At 48.6% G+C, this 20,317-nt stretch overlaps 1 protein-coding gene across 9 annotated transcripts in view; it reads right to left on the reverse strand.

The window, feature by feature from the left end:
* The window catches only part of Msi2 (musashi RNA binding protein 2), a 370,756-nt gene that overhangs the window by 127,717 nt on the left and 222,722 nt on the right, over positions 1-20,317 (reverse strand). For all 9 annotated transcript variants that reach the window (XM_058571489.1, XM_046420595.2, XM_046420594.2 and 6 more), the window contains exon 7: positions 7,219-7,267. In XM_058571489.1, coding sequence (XP_058427472.1) covers positions 7,219-7,267 — 49 coding nt within the window. The remainder of the gene's footprint in view (positions 1-7,218; positions 7,268-20,317) is intronic.

Here is a 20,317-nt window from a genome sequence, read left to right on the forward strand (position 1 = left end):
CCAATTTCTCGGGAAGGCTAATGGTGTTTATTTAACGAGAAAATAAAATGTGCAGACAGCTCTGGGGCTGGGGCTGGTCTCTGATCCTCAGCTCAGGATAGAGGCTGCGGCTCTTCAGCCTGTCCCACCTCCCCTTCAGAGCGACAGGGGTGCGGGGCCTCGGGGGAGCCCTGTGAGGCCCCTGTGCCCTGAATGGTGGGGGACACAGCACACCCAGCCCTTCATATACAGCCTCAGTGTTCAAATGCACCCCACTGGAGGCACAGAACCTGGGGGCCTGAGAATCTAGCAGAAAGGAAGCAACTGTCCCTTTATTGCCTCTGTTGGACTCAATGACTCTCTCTCATTCCAATTGAACTGCACACAGCTTCCAATAAACTCTCTTCAAGTACTCAAAAGCATCCACATCCCTACTCCCCTGTTGTCTAAGCTGGAGGACAGGAGGTGCGGTCTTATGGCCTTTCTGCCCCATCCTGAGCATCCTCCCCTAGATCCCTGGGTTTGGCAATGCTTTTCCTAAGCAGCTGCCCCACAATGGGAGAGGCCCACTCTGAGAACAGGATTTTCACCTAACCCCATCCAGACTCCATACTTGCCTAACAGCCTAATTGACATTTTTTTTTGGGGGGGGGTGCTACATCACACTACAGACTAGATTGAGAGCTCTGTGAGGCCAAGACCCTCAGTTGTGGGTGGTCTATAACAGACTGGCTGCTTTCTTGTTAACTGGATTCCAATTTGGGTGCAGCATTAGGAACAATACCAATAGCGATGACTATTGGTTTACAGGTTTTTAATAAACCCATGAACACACCTGAGACCTGGGACAGGATCTGATGGGTACTTAGCACTATCTACCACCAACACCAAGGATGCAAGCAGATTCAAGAAGTGAGAAATTACCACTGGCACAATTCTAGTAGGGCACACCAGCAGCATATCTTGCTTAGATCCCCAGGGTGGGCACTGTGAGCACTGGAATTTTGTAGAGCAACCTCTTATCACGTCAGCTCAGGTGTCACTCTCAGCTGAGATGCTACATAACCTCATTAGGCTTTGCACGCCACTGACCCTTCTCTTAGACTCAACTTAAGTCAGACTCCCTTCCTTCCTCCAGCCCACAAAGTCACATTTGCAGCTTGTAAACCTCAGACAGCTTCCCCAGGTAAATGAAACCAGAATACCAGAATTTCATCAGGAAAACCACACTTACATGTGTCTTTGACATTCCATACTTATGAATGAAGGAATGCTTTAAAAAATTTTTAAATTTAATTTACGCCTTCGCGTAACTTTTCTTACATGCCCCCCCCCTTTTTTTTTGAGAAATAGGCACCAAAAAACAAATAATTACTGTGCGATTCCTAATCATCTTTATATAGTATACATGAAAGAGTCAATCGGGACTTCAGAGGTCAATTTCAAAAGTGAGTGTCTGGCAGGTATTCAAGACCTTAGAAAAGCATTATCTTCTATCACAGCTTCAGTTACATCTTACTGGCACCATTTTAATAAATAAACTGATCACGCAAATTATGGAGACCTTAAACTTGGCCAATGGCTTTCGGGATGGAAACTCTGAGCAAGCTTCAAGGAAGAAGCCAAGCTTTGGGTCCAATGCCCTTGAGGTGAATCTGTGGAGAGTCCCTTCCTCTGGCTGGATTTGCCACTCCTGCACCTCCCCAGCTCCAGAAAAGGCTTAACCACCCTGGGAAAGGACCCTCTCTGTCCAAGGGCTTGCTGTGGTGGCTCAGGGGAGGGGCCCTTTGGGGGGCTGGGGGGGCTGTCTGGGGGACTGCTGTTCCTCTCCAAAGCCATTAGCACTGCACTTAATAAGTGACTGCTAACTGTCGGGGGAAGTCATCCATCACGCTGATCTTTATTTTTTCTCAGTGTATCCTGTTCCTTCGCCACTGGCAATGTTCCACAGCCAACAGGTACACTGGGTAATGGCAGCTACAGGGATGTCCGTGGCCAGAAACCATTCAGACTATGTGATGAGCTTCAGAGACTTACTGCTCATTTCCCGTTGGACCCCCATCATTCCAGCACAGTGGGATTCAGGAGCCCAGGGCCTGAGGTCAGAGGGAGGGATGGGCTGAGGTACCCCCGAGTGACCCTTACGCTGAAGGACTCCCTTCCCCAAAAGGAAGTAAGAGTAGGATGTTATTTCAGCAACCAACACAACCACATTCCACTTTCTCAGGCAGGGCCTAGGTTGTAGGGATCATGCAGAGAACAGGGATACCCTGCCACCCCCCCGTGGCTCTCCATTCCCAGCTCCTGCCAGCAAAAGACCAAATTAGAAGGACAGCACCTTGCTTCCTCTCTCCCTGTCCCTCCCCACCCAGCCCCACCCCAGGATCAATACCTACTGCTGACTTCAAGATCTTATCTGAGTTTTGCAAGGATAAAGCGATAAACTCCCGCACAGCACCCGCTATGCGTAAATCCTTTGATGATCTGCCCAATATTTTTCAGACCACCTCTAACAACTTTTAGAGAGCAAATGAAATGACTGAGATAGCCACCATTCCCTCTCTCCCCCTTGGGCACAAATTGTCTCAAGGGATGAAGTGATGAGCAGGGCCAAGGACGGTCCCAGCTTCTACCAGTAGCTCAGCTCCTTGGGTGGCTCCAGGAGCCTGCTCAACGACATCCCCAGACGGTATGTGTCTTAATTTCTCCATCTGGAAATGGATAGCCCCGTGGTCTAGCAGGAAGGCCTGGGGTGCAGAGGAAATGCTCCAGCTCCTGATGTCACCAACTCCACTGCTTTTACACAAGGGCCTCACATAGTGTGAAGTCCCAGCTCTGCGTCTACCTGCCTGTGACTCTGGGCGGCTTGGTTCACCTGTGGCCACTTGCCCTACAATTCAGCCCTGTGTGCAGGTATGTGCTGGCTCAGTACTTGTATGGTGAATGCACGGACAGTGCTGGCTACGTCCACCAAGATGGCTGACTTGGCCTGCTTAGACAGCCACAGAAGCCACAATGGCAGAAACCATGGCGGGTGTTGTGACAGAAGGCTGGGATAGTCTTCTAGAATGAGGGAAATCTTCCCCAGCTGCTGGGAGTGCAGCTAAGGGAAAGTCCCAGCTATAGGTCCCCTACAATAGTTCCCCAGCACAACGAAACCAGGTCACAGCAGCTTCACTTGGTGGCTGCCTCCAGTGACTGATCAGGCGCATATAAAGGATTCTCTCACCTCAGGGGGGACAGGGGAAGGACCACCCCATTTTGGGACCACAGGGTGACTTCTCCCTCCCTCACCCCCAGTCAAAAGCATGTTCTAATAAATCTCCTATACCCCATGTCCCCTCTCAAAGGCACCTTCCTGGGGAACCCCATTTACAACAACTGCTCACACCACCCCACCTTATAAATTTTTTTAAAAAAGTTTTAAAAAAATCCTCAGTGGCTAAAAAGCTAAAGTCCAGACAAGTACTTGGGATCCTGGGGTTCCTCAATCCTAGCTCCTGTGTTTTCTTGAGGAAGAACCCCAGATATTGGCAGAGGTTAGGAAGAGTGCCTCATGCACAGCGAGGGGAACGGTGCGAGCTGGAAGCCAGCCGTGCTCCTCGGGGATGGGAAGACCTCACACTTGTACCGCTCCACAGTGTGAGGCGGAAGCCGAGCTCTGACCTCAGCCTGCTGGCGGGACACAGCAAACACATGCAGGGAGGGCTCGTGGTCTCCCATGCCCAGGAATCTCTCCCACAGTCCTAGCAAGGCCACAAGATGTACCTGAGGGCATCCCCGCTCACACAGGGACAACACCGAGCAGGGACAGGAGGTGGCCACTGGGGGCAAGAGTGGAAATTCTGCCCTGACCCCTGGCTTCTAATGTTGAGTATGGCCCAAGTGGGCTGTTTCCCTCAAGCTGTGGTGCTCTGGCTCTGGGGACACACCTAGAGTTCAACATTCTGGGCCTGAGGATGAACCGGTACCCCAGCTGCCCAACAGGGCCGGGCGAGAGGCTTAATGAAGTGCCGACTGTGCTGTTTGTGTGACAACACTCTGGATCATGGCTGGGCTTCTTAAAGGGGCTGGGGATGCAGCTCAGTGGTACAGCATTAGCCCAGCAAGCCCGAGGCCCTGGGGCTCGATCCCCAGAAGGAGGAGGAGGAGGGGGAGAAGAGAGAGGAGGAGGAGGAGGAGTTCCCTCTTGATGAGATGACAGCAGGCCGAACGCTAAGCAGGTGGAGGTGAGGCTGCAGCGAGGTGGCTACAGGACTACCTCATTCTCCTGTGGTCATCACCTGATTCCAAGGGCACACTCCCTCAGGCCTCAGGTGTGGGGCCTGTGCTCTGCACACATGCCTTGTGCTTCTGCGGTGATGTGCTCTTTTCTCACTGCTCCCCTTAGTGCTCTGAAATTCAGGGCTACCCCAGCTTTAGCATCCAGGCCAAGAGAAGCTCCTCCTGGGCTGTTCTGAGGGGATGGAAAATGTACACAGGGCAAAATTCCCACCTGCACAGAAAGGACATTGGGGAGAAGGGAGGCGGGTGCTAGGCCTTTCTTCTAGAAACTTCCCAGCACACCTTCCCCCTGCCTGCTCTTCCCCCACCCACCAGCATCACATAGGGCTCACAGGCTGCATCCATTCAGGTCAGCTTTATGGTGTGCAGCTTAAGCAACTGCACATGGCCTGCTCAGAAGGTTCTGCCCTGGTTTAATCTTCTGTGGTCACCTCGAAATTCTTAATCATTTTTTAAAAAAGAGGCCCACCTTTCCTCTTGGTCTGAGCCCCATAAATCATAGTGCTGGTCCTGCATCTACCACAGGGGGCTTAACTGCTCACACAGGCTCCACCTACTCACCAGGCTCTGCCCAATCTTCCCCCAATGCCCACTGGAGTCTTGACTCCATAGCGTGAGTGAGGACATCCTGGAGCCACTCTGAGCCCTAGGCTGTAGCACTGAGAGTTCTCCACCTCCTAACAGGCAATGTCTGCCCCACCAGTCACGGATGAACCGTCACCCCACTGCTACACCCAGTGCCCTCCTGTCTTTCTCCCCTCTGGAAACAGAGAGGCGGTTTCACCTCCTGCATGAGGCTCTGGTTAGCGGTAAGGAATTTTTTTCTGGCATCCTCTGGGGCTTTGCCCAGAACTCCCATATCCTGAGTGAATCTCATCTCGGCCACTTCCTACCTGTGGGACCTCAACAAGTCATTGGCCCTCTCATGATCCTTAGATGACAAACTTCTGTCCCTGTGTCACTGTAAGAATTGAGGAGATGATGACACTGTGGAAGGGGCTGGATGTAGAGCAGATCAAAACCAATTTCTCCCACTGACCTTCAAAAAACAAAGTCATGGGGCTGGGTGGGTAGCTCAGTGTAGAACATGTGCTTAGCAGGCTTGAGGTCCTGGGGGAAACCAGCACAGGGGAGAGGGGGGCATAAAGAAGAAGAAGAAAGAACAAGAAGATCCCTAGAGGCTGCCTAAGAGCCTTCCAGGTCTGTGAACCCTAACGCTGAACACTGGGTGCCACGTTCAGCAAGGCAATGCTCACCTTGAAAAGAAATCGATGAAAATGCTCTTCTTAACAACCCTGGCCCATTGATTTGGACATCGCAGAGAGAGAGCAGAATTTGGAATCAGCAGCCGTGGGTTTGAGCCCCTGCTAGGAAGGGGTACATCAGCCACCAACCCCTCCAGCCTTGATTATCTCAGCCCCCAAAATGGAGGTGACAACAATGATAATAATAAGAGCTAACATTCATGCTCATTCAAGTCTGTGTCTGGCATTGCACTCTCCCAAGAATCTTATGTCACAGATGAGTAAACTGAGGCACAAAAGTGAAGTGATTTTTCTCCAAAGTTACAACCAGCCTCCTGCAGCTCTGCAAAGGCCCAAATGGACGATGCACGTAGCACCGGAGCTTTGGAATCCATAATGGTGGACAGACACACTGCGGGCGACGTCCAAGGGTAATTACAAACTGCCCATCACCACCCTCCTCTCTCTCTTAGCCCTCTCTCCAGAGCAATGCACCAAACAAAGACTCACCACCCTCCCCCTCCCCCGCTGCGGGTCCCTTCCCTCCACAAACACTTTCTGCCACTGTGTCTTTCTGGCTGTAACTGGGTACAGGAGAAGCTGGGTTACCAGGCACAATGGCCTTCTCCCACCCCCCCCCCCCCGCCAGCAGCCACTCCCCCTTCACTCCTTCCCCGCCTTTTGCTCAGCTACCTTCTCCAAACAGGAAAGACATACAGTTAGCACCGGGTAGCTGTTTCTAATCACAGGTGACAGCAGGAATGTAAACAACGCAAGAAACATCGGAATGCAATCCAAGTGGCAAGGAAACACGGCTCACCCACAGATCCCTCCCTTGAGAACACCCGGCACCCTTTCCTGCCTCCCCCTTCAGAAGCTCTGCTCATTAACACCCTCTTAATAGGATCCCCAGAAACGTGGGGCTTCCGGAGAACAGGAGAATGAGACGCTAAATCCTAACCTCCTTTGACTACTCTCTCTGGGGAGGATTTTCTAGATTCCTCCAATGTTTCTGTTCAAAGCAATAATTTCAATGTGTTCTTCTGGGAGATGGTGGTTGGAGAACCCGTGGGCAATCTGTCCAATGCTAAGGGTCCTTTCCCAAGAGAAGTGCATATCATTTCAAAGGTTCTTGAACTACAGGTTGAGACCCATTTTCTGTAATAGGGATGAGACAAGAGGAGCACAGGAAAGAACATAACAAGTACAGACTTCCTGTAAGTGTTCCGAGGTGCTGCAGAGTATTTTCCACATCTGCAATCGCTATTCATGGCAAACAAACCCAAGACAAGGCGTCTCGGACTATCTCTAGATGGACAGTCTGCTTCTAAACCACCTCCTTTCAATGCAAGTTGAGAACTCAATTGAGTAATTGCTATGAATAATTTCCACTAAGATCACTTACTGCTGAGGTTAGCAAGGGATTTAAGAAAGCCAGGATCAGAAAGGTGTATCTGAACGTGGGTGCTGGCTTGGTTCTGTGATTTAACCGCGGTTCCCGTGCCAAGAGAGAAGCGGGCTTTGACTGTCCACTATCTGCTTTCTTTGTGCTTTGATAGCCCTCCATGAATGCAGATCCTCAAAGATGGTCACCTCTACCTGCTTCATTCTGAACTCTTCCCTGTATCGTTTGTCAGTGACTCTGGAGTGAGAGGAGGCGAAGGCTAGAAGAGGGTGGAGGGACACACTTTGTATGCTGGGGTCATCTTACCTCTGTGCCTGTTGGTGGTTTTATCAAACATCAGCATCGCATCCTCCACCTGCAAAACACAGAAAAGAGGCTGCTTTAGGAATTTTCAAAAAGTATACATATATATATATATATATATATATATATATATACTTATACTGGGTGTTGATGGGAGAGGCAGTTTCCATTACAGAAATAATAGTTGCTCATTAAAGAATATTTGAACATACCAAGAAATAAAAAGAAAAAAATACTGCTGATTTTAATATTGAGCACAGTTACAGCTAACATCTGGTGTATTACCTTTTAGTGTTTCCTTTAAAAAAATCTATAGTTTAATATGGTCTAAATTATATTATATGTGGAATTTCTTTCCTAGTTTTAGTGTGTGTGTGTGTGTGTGTTTTCTTACCAGTAACATTAGAAAATCATAAATAATTCCCAGGTCGTTACATCATAAATACTATCTTGATTACTGTATAGCATTTCATGAAGCAAGAAGCCATGGCTTACTTAATTATTTCCCTTCTGACAGATATTTAAATTGTTTCCCATTATAAACAATGGAACTCAAAAATCTGGATTGTTATCGGATAAACTATAACCTCCTCCAAATTCACATGTTTAAGTCCTAACCCTCAGTACTGTATATAAGACTATATTTGGAGATTGGATCTTTAAAGAAATAATTAAGTTAAAATGAGGTCATTAGAGTGGGCCCTGGGCCAACATGACTGGTGTTCTCACAAGAAGGGATTAGGACACAGGCACACATCAGAAGAAAGGCCAAGTGAAGAGACAGGGCTAAGAAGGTCATCTAAGGAGAGAGGCCCTGGAAGAGACCAACACTGCCACACCTTGAGGTTGGACTTTTCACTTCCAGATTTGTGAGAAAACAAATTTCTGTGTTTTGTTACAGCAGCTTTAGCAAACTCATACATTGGTGCTGGGACCTTTTAAAAAACATCAAGGAGAATACCAAAGTCATCCTCTGACTCCCTCCCCCACACATTTTGTAACTGTTTGGGATATTTCTAGTAGGAAGATTTCAGGATCCACACTCAACTCCCATGTACATCTCAAGAGACTCTTCCTTAAAGAACCAGATCTGGCGATGAAATTCATTCCTTTTGTTTATGCCCAGCCCTTTGTTTTACAAGACACATTTGGAGCACAGGTCTCTGTCCTAACCAACCAGCTACTCACTAGGGGAGCACCTGGTCTGGCCAGGTGAGCACTTTTGTGCCCAAGGCTGCAGCAGAAACATAACCCGACCTGAGGGATTGTGGGTGGACAGAACTATTGCCCAAGGGCTCTGTCCCTTGGAGCAGTTTCTGCCAGGGGTGTGGCTGAAAAGAACTGAGCACCCTTGATTTGTGCTCAAAGGCTCACAAATGAGCCTGGGAGCCTGAGCTAAGCCAGCTGGGAAAAGGAATCACAGGCTCTTCATTCCTCACTCTTGCCAGAGAGGACACTGGGCAAAGCAATAAAATGAGGCTTAAAATTTTTCTATGTCATCAGATAAAACAGAGGGAAGAGCAAAGTCCAGGTAAGAATGGGAGAGCAGGTAGGCAAGCCAGTCACCAACCCTGAAGGGACTGGCCAGGTTAAGAATCACTTCTGGAGGCAGGGCCCCCTTCTGTCGCTAAGCAACCCAAGCCTGAACAGATGGGCTCCTGGGGCCTTCCCCTCCTGGTCCCCACCCCTGAAGTCAGTTGCTGGGAGGAGAATGGCCTTGCCCTCCTGGTGACTCCTCTAGTGGGGAACTGCCCTCTCTCGGACACCAGCTGATAGGAGTACATGATGCCAGTTTGGGGATCAATGAAACAGGGGTTCCTTCCCAGGCCCCTCCCGGGAGCCCATCCCAAGCCGACCTGAGGAGTCCTCCAGCCCCTGCTGAGGTCACAACACACAACAGCTACCCTGCCTACGAAGCCCGGCTCTGGAAAAAGCACCAGATCAACTGGTGTGTCTGTACTCAGAAGAGTCGTCACACTTGAGCATATGGCAGCTCACACTCAGACCCTGGGATGGGAAGAGAATTGCAACACCTGGGGTGCGGACAGGGGCCAGAGGGCCTGCTGAGGACCAGGCAGGTAAATGGGACATCTGTTTCGCACCCATCTCCACAGTTTTCTGAGATGTTTGCCAGATCCTTATTTTGAGCTGAAAATGCCTAACGGGAAGGAAAACAGCTCCCCTTCTGTGTTGGCCATGTTTTGGTACAGCAACTGAGATCCCCTTAGGAAATAAATATTTTGAATGAAAAAAAAATGTATTTTCAAAACCCCCTTTCAACAGGGCGTAATTGGCTCCCTCCTCTTCTTGCTAAGTTTGGATATTTTCTTACTCAGCTTCCCAACGCTCCCTCCACCCTGGTGAGAGTGGAGGAGGATTGGGGGCTGTTTTAGGGGCAACCATTGTCGAAAAGAATAGGGCTCCCCCCTCTGCAGTCCAGCTGTACAATGGGACTCGAAAAGACCCCCTCAACAGAGAGTGTCAGGGTGAAAGAAAAATTCTATTAACACTTTACAAAATACAACATCTAAGAAAGTAGCTAGAGAGGAAAGAGAAAGGGAAAAAAAAATCAATATGGATAAGTCCCAGTGCTTGGGGGGGAGAAAACTTTTCAGCGGTTGCAAAACACTTATTAATTCAGAGAAGCCATCAATGCGATGGAAATCTGGCAGAACAGCAAGAGCTGAAACTAGAATTTGAATATACAAAGACTGAATAGAATGAAAAACACGGCCTCACATATGGGACTGTTTCTCACGGTTCTATGTGAATCAAACAGAAGCAGCTTGTGTGAGTCTCCATCAAGGGGAAGTAAGGGGCATGGCTGAGGTAACCGGTATCAACCCTGCAGTCAGCAAGTGGGTAACCACCTCAGTCTGGCTCTGTCTCATGCACATGCACGCACACATGTGAACCCCAGGTAGATGAGGTGTCTGTGCAGAGTCAACACCAAGTCACAGGCCAGGCCTCATTCAGAGACTGGAATTTCACCAAAAGGCTGAGGGCTGCAAACAGGAGTTTTTCTGATGTGGGTAGAAGATGCCATTAACCTTGTTCAATACTCCTTGAGGGATACCAGCCGCATCCTTAGGACTGACGCTGCCATTACTGCGTCATGTGCTTTACAGATTTCTTCGTACCAGATGTGGAAAACTGCAGGCCTAGTGGTCTTGTGAGTCCCTGAGGGAGAGAGGACAGGAGGTGTCTGAACCTTAGTTTGCTTTGTCTCAAGCCCTGGCATAGGCCTAGCGTGTTTGGGAAGGAGCTTACTCCAACCTTAAGATGCACCTGGGTAATAACCAAAGGCAGGTTTATCAAGAGCCCTGTATGGTGTACCTTAATGAATGAAAATACAAGGTGCAGTGGATAGGAATGGGACACTCCCAACCCCTGCTGGGCTTTGTCCTGACAAAAAGTTCTGTATGTGTATTTCTGGCTATGGCGAGGTCCAGACTATGCTGTGCTAGGGTCTCCAGGGCCAGAGGGGTTGGGACAGAGGTTGTCAAATTTCATCCACATCAGAGTCACCCCAGGCTTTGCAAAGCTGCCTCTTGGGCACCCCCTAGGAGTGTCTATTTCAGTGGTATCTACATTTCTGACAAGTTCCCAGGTACTGCCGCTGCAGCTGCTGGTCCATGGACCCCTCTTTCCAGTGCACACCTCTGAGGGGTGGGAAACAAGACACTGGTCAGAGGTTGCTTCTTCTAACATATACCGACGTTCAACACATGGAACAAAACCTCTCGTTCAGAGGGTCCACTTCAGGGTGGCTGGCAGTAGCTCCCTCTCTGTTATTCCCCTTTTCTGGACATTTACACTGTAACATTCTGAAAGTGGGGGAAAGACAATAAGAAGAGGAATTTCTTAGTGGCAATCAAGCTACCCCTGCACCCAAAGTAGGAAAAATTCAGATTCAGCTTGGATGTTATATAAACTTTCCTTCTAGCTGATAAACTCCTGCTAATGTGTACCTCATGCAGCCAACCTAATCTTGATTAGAAATTCTAGCTAATGGCAACTTTATTTACTTTTATGCAACCTATACTCATTAGGCATTCACTACTTGCAAAGCTTCAGCCTAAATACAAATAAGAGGCAAATTACATAGTCCTATGGTAGACAAGCATCAAAGGCCCCCACAGCCTGTAGGCGATAATTTTGCTGCTCCCTTCCCCAAAGAGGAGGAGTCTATGTCCCCATCCCTTGAAATCTGGACTTGACTTGTGGTGGCCAATGAGGTGGAGAGAATGGTATGCCTGTTGGGGGCCTGGCCTTGAGAAAATTTTGCACATTTCTGCTTTTTTTCCTCTTGCACCTTTGTCATTATCATGAGAAAGGCATAACCAGGCTGGCTTCCTGGAGGGTGAGAATGCGCACAGGGCAGGGTCAAGTCCCCCAGTTGTTCCAGCTGAGGCCAGTCTAAGTCAGCTGACAGCCAATCATCCCGACACATGCAAGTGAGGCTAGCCAAGATCAGCAGAACTGCTCCCAGTGTCCTCCTAACGCATGACATGAAGTTACTGTCTGCCACCAAGGTTCTACAGTTTGTTACATGGCATTCTTGGGGCAATAGGTAAATTATATGTGTGGTCCCTGTTTGGATTTGTTATTTGTGTGTGTGTTGTTTTTTTGTTCGTTTGTTTGTTTTTAGTACTGGGAATTAAACCCAAGGGTGCTCTACCACTGAATTATTTCTCCAGTCCTTTTTATTTTAAGACAGCATCTTGCTAAGTGGCCTAAGTTGGCCTTGGACTTGTGATCCTCCTGCCTCAGCTTCCTGAACAGCTTGGATTACAGGCATGACCACCATGCCCAGCTACACGGTAAGTCCCTGTTCTTTAAACAAAAACAAAATATCTCTTCCATTCCGTAGATAAACAGACTGTCTGGAATAATGCTAGAGAATAAACAAAGCAAAGAAAGAGGCAGAAAGAGAAGAAGTGCTCAATGTGAACCAGATAATAAATAATCAGGTTCCATATTCCAAATGGAGCACATTCCAAATGAACCTTCCAAATGGGACCCAGGTATTAGGGTGTGGAGTGGCCTCTTCTAAATCTTACTCTGGCAGCAAGGATGGAGACCCAGATCCTGGAAACACCAAAGGAAACTGGGCAACATGTTCCTCCCTAAATGAGCACCATGAAAAATCAGCAATAATTACCAGTCAAGTCCATGGGTGATGCCTCTCTAATCGTAATTCATTTTACAAATAAGCAAACCCTCTTTTGAATGAGTTGAAAGATTTATTGTGAGCTCGACATTCTTGTTGAGGGATTCTAGAAGTAGCCAGATGGTGTTGACCGTGTCCACCAGAGGTTAAACTTCAGCCAGTCCAGCTCATGAACTGGCTGAGGAGGAAATTTTTAAGTCACAACACAAAGACACTCCTAGGAAGGGAGGTCAAACATTGTATTTGTCCAGTTTGTTGGCCACAGGCTGTGACCTGAGAGTATGGTCCCTCAGAACACGGCTTCTTCTGTTCAGGTTTGTGCAGTTTGGGCTCCACAAGTACAGAGTAGGTGAGTGATGTGAAGACACAGAAAACTTGTTCCCAGGAGATGGGCTAAAAAGGAGAGCTGCTGATAATGGCTGAGCAGGTTCTGGGGCAGGCAACGCTGCTCGACGGTGCCATTCCCAGCTCCACCTGCATCAAACAGAGGACAAAAAGCCCTTCCCTTCTTTGTCCTTAGGTCCCATCTGTAAAAGCAGGGAATTGTACTAGATGGTTCCTAAGATCCACAAATAAGGACTCTGCCTAGAATGCAAAAATGGGCTGCAGAGGCTGCTGGAATAACATCTGGGAGCATCAAATTCCCCACTGGTCCTCTGCAAACTCTGTTCTGTGAGGCTGTTCCAGAGCTTTACTGTGGTCAACACACACCCTAAGAAATTTCCTACTCCCCCCGGGATCCACACACCCACCCACACACCACACATATCAAGAACAAAGCAGGAAATGGCACTTCAAATGATTCTTAAATCATCTGGCCAAATACAAGGAGGGAGGGGAATGAGAAGAGGAGAAACCCGGCTCTTCCAACTCCCCCAGAACAAATGTCCTTGAATTTCTCTTCCTGCTCCCACTCAAACGCTTCAAGTGTTAGTTTAAATAAACACCCTCAAACGCAGGACCATGATATTATGGTGCGTAGGGTTTACAGGCCTTATCACGCTCCATAAACTCGACACACTAAAGCTGTAGAGCAGAGGTCTGTTTGATGTGGTGGTACTGCCTGGGACACAGGTGCTGGACCCTGTGTGGTGACAATAGCTGTGGGTCCCTGGTTCTTTCAGAACATGGAAAGGCCCTGCTTACCACGTCTCCCTGGCCATCCTGGACACAGGGAAAAATCAGTGCTGTCCAGAAAGCTCAATCATAGTGTCTAATGTATAAAAATATGACTTTTCAGTATGGCCCTGCCTCATTAAAAGAGGGGTTCATCATTGTCTAAAAGGGAGAACGGGGAGAAGAAATAGCCTGGAAAATCCCGTTGGTTCATGCTGAAACCCGTGCCTTTCAACCTTGCGGGAGCCCCAGAATCATCTGAAGAGCTTCTGCATCGCCTGCTGTGTGGGCCGCTCTGGCCTGGTAAATCAGCAGTTTTCAAGTTCCCCGTGATCCAGGGCGGTGCCCAGGTAGAGAACTGCTGTTCTAGATGGCCAAGGACAGCTGGGCTGAGCCTTAATCACAGCTTCAGGCCCCAAATAAACAAACAGGTACTTATGGGCTGTCTAGAGGAGGGATATCCACTCCCTGCTGGAAGCCAGGATCAGGCTGGCTCCATTCAGCATACTGCTTTCTTAGGGCTCTCCTGACAGAGTTCTGTCCTGCACGTAGGTCAGAGGGACCAACAAAGAAACACAGGACTTTTAAGAAAATCTAATGGCAACATTTATTTCATTCCTCACTACCACCAATATTTCCACGGAGATCACCACAGCTTTGGTCTTCAACAGCCCCATGAGACAGGGATCATCATCAATTCACTGAACCTCAGTTTCCCCATGGGTGGTCCCAGAGCTGGCAGGGGCTGGGCCCGGAACTCCGACGCTCACCTTCTGAATTGGAGTCTCTCCCTGCAGCACCTGCTTTCCCGCCCCAGCCCAGGACCCTGCCTCCTCCTGGTGGCAGGCTGGCAAGCTTTTCTAGCATCTTCTTGGTGCATTCGCTCCTGGGAGATTCCAGCAATGGAGGTGCCCTCAGAGACTGTCCTGAACACTGCTGCCAAGCGGTATCCCCCTCATTTCACAAATAAAACAAAACAAAACAAAACAACTGTCCCTCCCCTTAAGTCAGAAAGAGCCAACTTGCTCTCTCTTAAATTACTTTTTTAAATTATGGTAAAATATATATGACATAAAATTTACCATTTTAACCTTCTTTGGTCTTCAGTTCAGTGGCATCAAGTACACTGCCTACACTCTTCACAGAAGCCTTCCAGGTCTTACTATAGCCAGAGTATTCCACTCCCCACGAGCAGGATGCTGTTTTATCAGCCCTATTTTTCCCTTTTATTTCTTTCTTTTTTATTCCTGTGGGCCATTCCATTTTCCCATTTAACTTAAATAAAACCCAATGCCAGTGTTTATCAGATTGTAGTTAACAAAGGGACAGCTGCCCACAGGAACCATTGGGCAAGGAGTCTCCAGAAAACTCTACCCTGGAGATTTAGGCGGTTACCTACCTGAGGCAACAGCTCCTGTTTGGGGATACGGACTGCATCCTTACTTATCAGACTCGAGGTTATGACGCGTCTATCCATCCCCAAAATAACGATTATTGTAATAGCTACCATTTTACCGCAGCTTAATAGGCGATTTGCAAAGCTCGCTTAATTCTTCCAGTAGCTCTGAGGTAGATATTATCATACCCATTTTATAGGTGAGGAAATTGTGGCTCTTTGAGATTAAGTGACTTCCCTGGAATCACATGCCTAGTAAATGCTGGAGCCAGCTTATAAAACTGGACTCATCCCTTCATTTCCTACTAGGCCCCCTTTATTGTGTTCTAGTTTTTAAATCCCTGGGGCTTAATGTAGTGCCATGGTGCTGGATGAACCAACAAACGCTGCCTTAAAACTCGACAAGAAAGTTAAGAGACGTGATTAGGTAACCTCAAGAGACCAGCTGTTCTGCCCTGGCAGGCTCAGAGGAGGCGGGCTGCCTGGAGAGGTAAAGGAGGAGGAGAATTCAGGGGTCTCTTTTGTTTAGATGGGCAGATTTTGAAAGATAGAGATCACAGGGCAATCTGACAGCAGAGCTGGAACTGGTAGGGGGCCTCTAGGCCTCAGTCCAGGGCTCAGCCCCTGAGAATTGACATTGTGCAGTGAGACCACGAGTGCAGAATGTCTCCCACCCTAGAGTGGGGAGGAGGGCCTACGTGGTAGCAGTGAGTGCCTAGTACTTGGAATGTGCTCATCAGAACAGATGCTGGCCCAATTCACTGCCCCACCAGGCAATCCCCTTGCTGAGCAGGGCATACACACGTGCACATGCGCACACACATTCTCTCTCTCTCTCTCTCTCTCTCTCTCCATTAGTTAAGCTGGGAGCAATACCCAATGCTGTTTGCTTTCCCACTGCAAATGGATCACACCAAGAGACAGCCACTAACAGGATTAGCATGACTTTGGGGGAGCAGTCCCAGGAGGCATGAGTAAGAGTCTGCTCATGCGATATACCGTTGGGGCAGAGGCTCCATGTTAGCTTTGCGGACAAAGCCTGGGGTCCCAGCACCAGCTAGTGGGATGGCAGGAGGCTCTGCCTGGGGTTATCTGAGCTGAGGCTTGGAAAGGAGGAGGCAAAGGAAGGGAGGTGGAGGAGAGGGACACAGAGAGTCCGGGCTGTTTGAGGAGAGGCAGTTGGATCCGGCAGGCTGACAGCTGTCACACGGAAATGGCATCTGGCCTAACGGCCTCTTGTGTGTGAGGCTCCTTCGAGTGGCGGCTGCTGTGCTCTGGAAATCCAGGGCCTGTTTGCAGCACTGGTTTGGAGTGCGTGCGTGCGTGCATGCAAGTGTGCTCTGGGGGAGGGGAGTGGCAGGCAGGCTGCCTAATGCTCCTCTCTCCCCCTCTCCAACCTCTCCCCATCAGGCCTCACCTACCGTGAAAAAGGCCCAAACCTGCCAGCTCCAGAGGAGAGAGGCAAATCATTAGGAGAGCACTGATGTGCCGTAACACTCTCTTGCATTCCCATTAAACAAATACTAAACTGCTAATTGCCAAAATGGATCTCCACGACTCTGACCGAACAGGGGAAGGGTTTATAATTACCAAGTGTGAAAATGCACAGCCTGTAAATAACCACCTCATCTGTCCTAATATGGGCTGATATTGATGGGCATGAAATAAACATCAGGACCAAATGGAAAAATCATCCACATCTCCTGTGGCCAATGCAATCGCAGACGGTGACAAGCGCGGCCACAGCCATCCGCTTGGGAAGGGGGGAGGGGAGGAGAAAGGAGTTTGGAAGGCTTGGAAAGTGTAGGTCCCAATCCCAATTTCTGTCCCTCCGGCCACTGGCCGCTTCTTTCTGCCTGCGAAACAGGGAGGGTAAATTACATGGCTTGATGATGGTGTGGAGGGCTTGTCTGCGTCTCAAAAAGGCTAGGACCCCAGAGGCAGGGGACTTCTGAGTGTGCGTCTCCAACGCGGGGTTCAGACACCCTCGGCTCTGCTCTCGAACAGACTAGCTGGTGAGAGTGAAGACCAACGGAGAGGGAGCGCTTAGCCAAGGTGACACATTATTCACTAAACTAGACTTTATGGGGGCTCTTCTGTCTGCCCAACAATGCTGGCTGCAGATATGAAAAACAAATGTGGGTTTCTGACACCTTCACGCTATGCCCCCATGCCTCCCTATGCCCTACTGTCCCTTTCTGCCACCCGGATGGGAGGCAGGCTCTGGGTCCATCAGATTCCAGAGCCCACCACCTGCCTTGACTACTCTGAGGGAGGGGGAGGTGACGTGCCACAAGTGAGCTGCGATTCTGATTATCTCAGCTGGGACTTGGGGTGGATGTCAGGAACCAGAGGAGAGGAAGTTGCATCCGCCTCAGAATCAGAGACTCAGAGTTAAAAGTGACCCAGGGGTCAGCCCTCCACTTCCCACCCAGCCAGGGAATCCCTTCTCCAGAGGTCCTGGGGGGCGCCTCTTCTAGAGTTTCAAAGACTCAGAGCACCTCAGTTCCACCTCCCCCCACCCACAAGCTGCTCAGGCCCGAATTCAGCAGCAGTAGCACTTAGATGCCCGAAATAGCGGCTTCCTCTGCTCCACAGCCCAATTTTGGCACAAGGAAGAATTCTGTGAACTGTACAGCACCAGGCTCCCGCCCCACCCATCCCGAAGGCCTCTCTGTCGGGCTTTAATGGTGCTCAAATTAGCTCCTGCTCCTTCCCTTTGGGTGCCTGATGGCTAGTCTCTTTGGCCCTCTTGTCCCTAAAATCATCCCCAGAGTCCTGGGTCAAAGACTCACTGGATTGCTCAGTTCTAGTCCTGACCCAAAGATCTTGTCAAAAATTAGCAAAATGAAGGCAACTCAACCCGACAGACTTATTTTTAAAGGCATTCTAGCTTGTTACTTTTACATTCCCCGAGCATCGTCAAATAACAGCTAACATGGTGCTGCTGAGAACAAAGTTCAAGTGCAGCTACAGGCGGAGGATTCGGGCACTTGGCAAAGTTACTTCTTGTTCCGAGAGGATCATAAAATCTCTGAGGCAGAGAGAAGCGAAAAGATAGAGGAGCCCGGCCCACTCATTCTCCAGAGGAGTACATTGGCTCAAAGTGAGTCTACAGCCAGGGGCAAAGCCACAGGGGAAAGTAAAGGGAACTTGGGGAGTCCTGGGTTCAAATTCCACCCCTCCATTTCCACTTGTCCGTGATCTTGGGCAAGGCTTCCCAAGGCGGCTCGGTTTGAGACAGATCGTCACTGTTTACCTTCCCCTCAGCCTTGACAAGTAGAAATTATTGATATCACACACAGGAAGGCATTTGGTCAGTGGGAAGTGACTGCCCTATGTTATTACCAGTTTATATCCCAGCCCCAGATGCTCAGCAAATATCTGCTAGGCAGAGGGCTGCACAATAGACTCACAGACTTTGTATTGATCAGTGCACATTCCAATTTAGTGAAATCAGTATGGATGAGTGAGGTCTGACCTCATCAGGTGCCTGGCTTTATGAACTGTGCTGCAGCGAGCTGTATGCAAATAAAAGTATTTTAGAAGCACAAAAGGAACAAACAAACAGGGGTCCACCCTACCACAGAATCCTCAAAATAAAAAAGCAGCAGACCACTGGTACACGACATGGAAGGTTCTCAAGGGAATCATGCTGAGGGAAAAAAGTCAATCTCTAAGGCTCACGACATGCTGCATGATTCCATTTCTACAGCACTCTCAAAATGACAAGATTATTGTGCTGGAGAGCAGATCAGCAGCTGCCCGGGGAGGAGCAGGGAGAGTGTGACTATGAAGGCAAACCCAGGGAGTGTCCTGATGCTAGTGGAGCAGTTCTGTGTCCCGACTGTGATGAGGCTCACTGGAACCCATATACAATAACATTTCAAGGAACTGTGCACACACATGCCCCCCACCCAAAGTACTTGTGAAGACTGATGATACGAGGATGGGCCAACACTGGTTTCCTGTTTTAGCAACGTGCTAAGGGTCAGGGAGGTGCTATCATTGTGGGAAGTGGGGTGAAGGGCACGCCAGGGGCCTCTGTACTATTTTTACAACCTCTTGTGAGTCCTAAACTATTTAAAAATAAAAATGTATAATAATAATAAAAAGAAACCACAAGGGGGCTCATTATTTCAAGAAATTCTGGCAGATCGGTTTACAATGCAAACAATTATGCCCTAATTTCCGTTGATTTGGATAAAGTAGGCAAACAAGGCCCGCCTGTACTATAGTAGAAAGATATGTGCATCTTACCTGTTTCTGGTATTTGGCACTGGCACGCATTATTTGGTCCTATGAGCCTCTGTGTTTGCAGTCTCTGCTACCCTAGTCTTAGGGACATTTCATGTATGGCCCTACACACCCTACCTAACACCTCCTAGAATACAGACATGCCCAATTAAGTGCTTGAGGCTCACCAAGATTTTGCAGGACGAAGAAAAAAATAATTCAGAAGAAAGCATCAAATCCAGTGGTTTCCCACTTTTTTTTTTTTTAAAGACATCAAGGTTGTTTCTTTTTCGAAAGAAACATTGTGTTTTGAGATACTTCTTGTACCCAACAAATTGAATTTATTATCTTAAGACTACTGAGGTATAGAAGATTACTTGTTAAAACACAATGTAATCCTTATGGAGGACTTTGGGACAGGGTGGGATGGAGCAATGTCTAAAACAAGCATACTTGACCTGTAGTTGGCCTTTATGGACTGGGGTGGGGATCCCAGGTGCCAGATAGATTTCTTTTGAAGTCATGAAGTCAACCTTGGGACCCTGCATTCCTTAGGTGGCCCCCTAGGGTGGAAATCTCTAGCCTGCTCTTCATGTGGAAACCATGACCCAGATCACTATAAATGAGCATTGACAGAATAACCAACTCCCCTTCTGAATCCCCAAGCCACACAACTCCCTAAAGGGGAATAAGGGAGGGAGAAGGAAAAACCTACATCTACCCTTAAAAAACAAACAAACAACAGGAGAAAAAAAAAAGCACCAATTCAAGCCGCTTCAAGACCCAACAAGCATGTTTTTCTTTCATTTATTTCTACATCAACACTCTGAAGGATAAAGATCTTTCTCATTTCAAGAGCTGTCAATTTGCTTTACTGCCGTGTTTTTCATCTGTTTGAGGTAAAGAGGAATTACAAAGCAGGCAAATGAAATAATGCACCACAATCTAACATATTTTGGCAATTCAAATTGGGACCAGGGAAAAAGGAAATTAAACAAGGATGACAGGCCACACGGCACACCTGTGCTGTGCCCGCCGGCCCGCCCCCGCCTTCCCTCTCTGCTTGCTAACTTTATAACTTGATGAAGTCCTCAGTTCTCTGCTGCAAACTGTACAATGTGCTGCACCCTAATTCTTCCAATCATTTCTATACGCGGTACAACTCATAAGATATTTTGCCA

Source organism: Marmota monax, unplaced genomic scaffold (genome assembly GCF_021218885.2).
Source record: "Marmota monax isolate L192 unplaced genomic scaffold, Marmota_monax_Labrador192_F-V1.1 WCK01_AAM20220418_F8-fsc00064, whole genome shotgun sequence".
NCBI lineage: Eukaryota > Metazoa > Chordata > Mammalia > Rodentia > Sciuridae > Marmota > Marmota monax.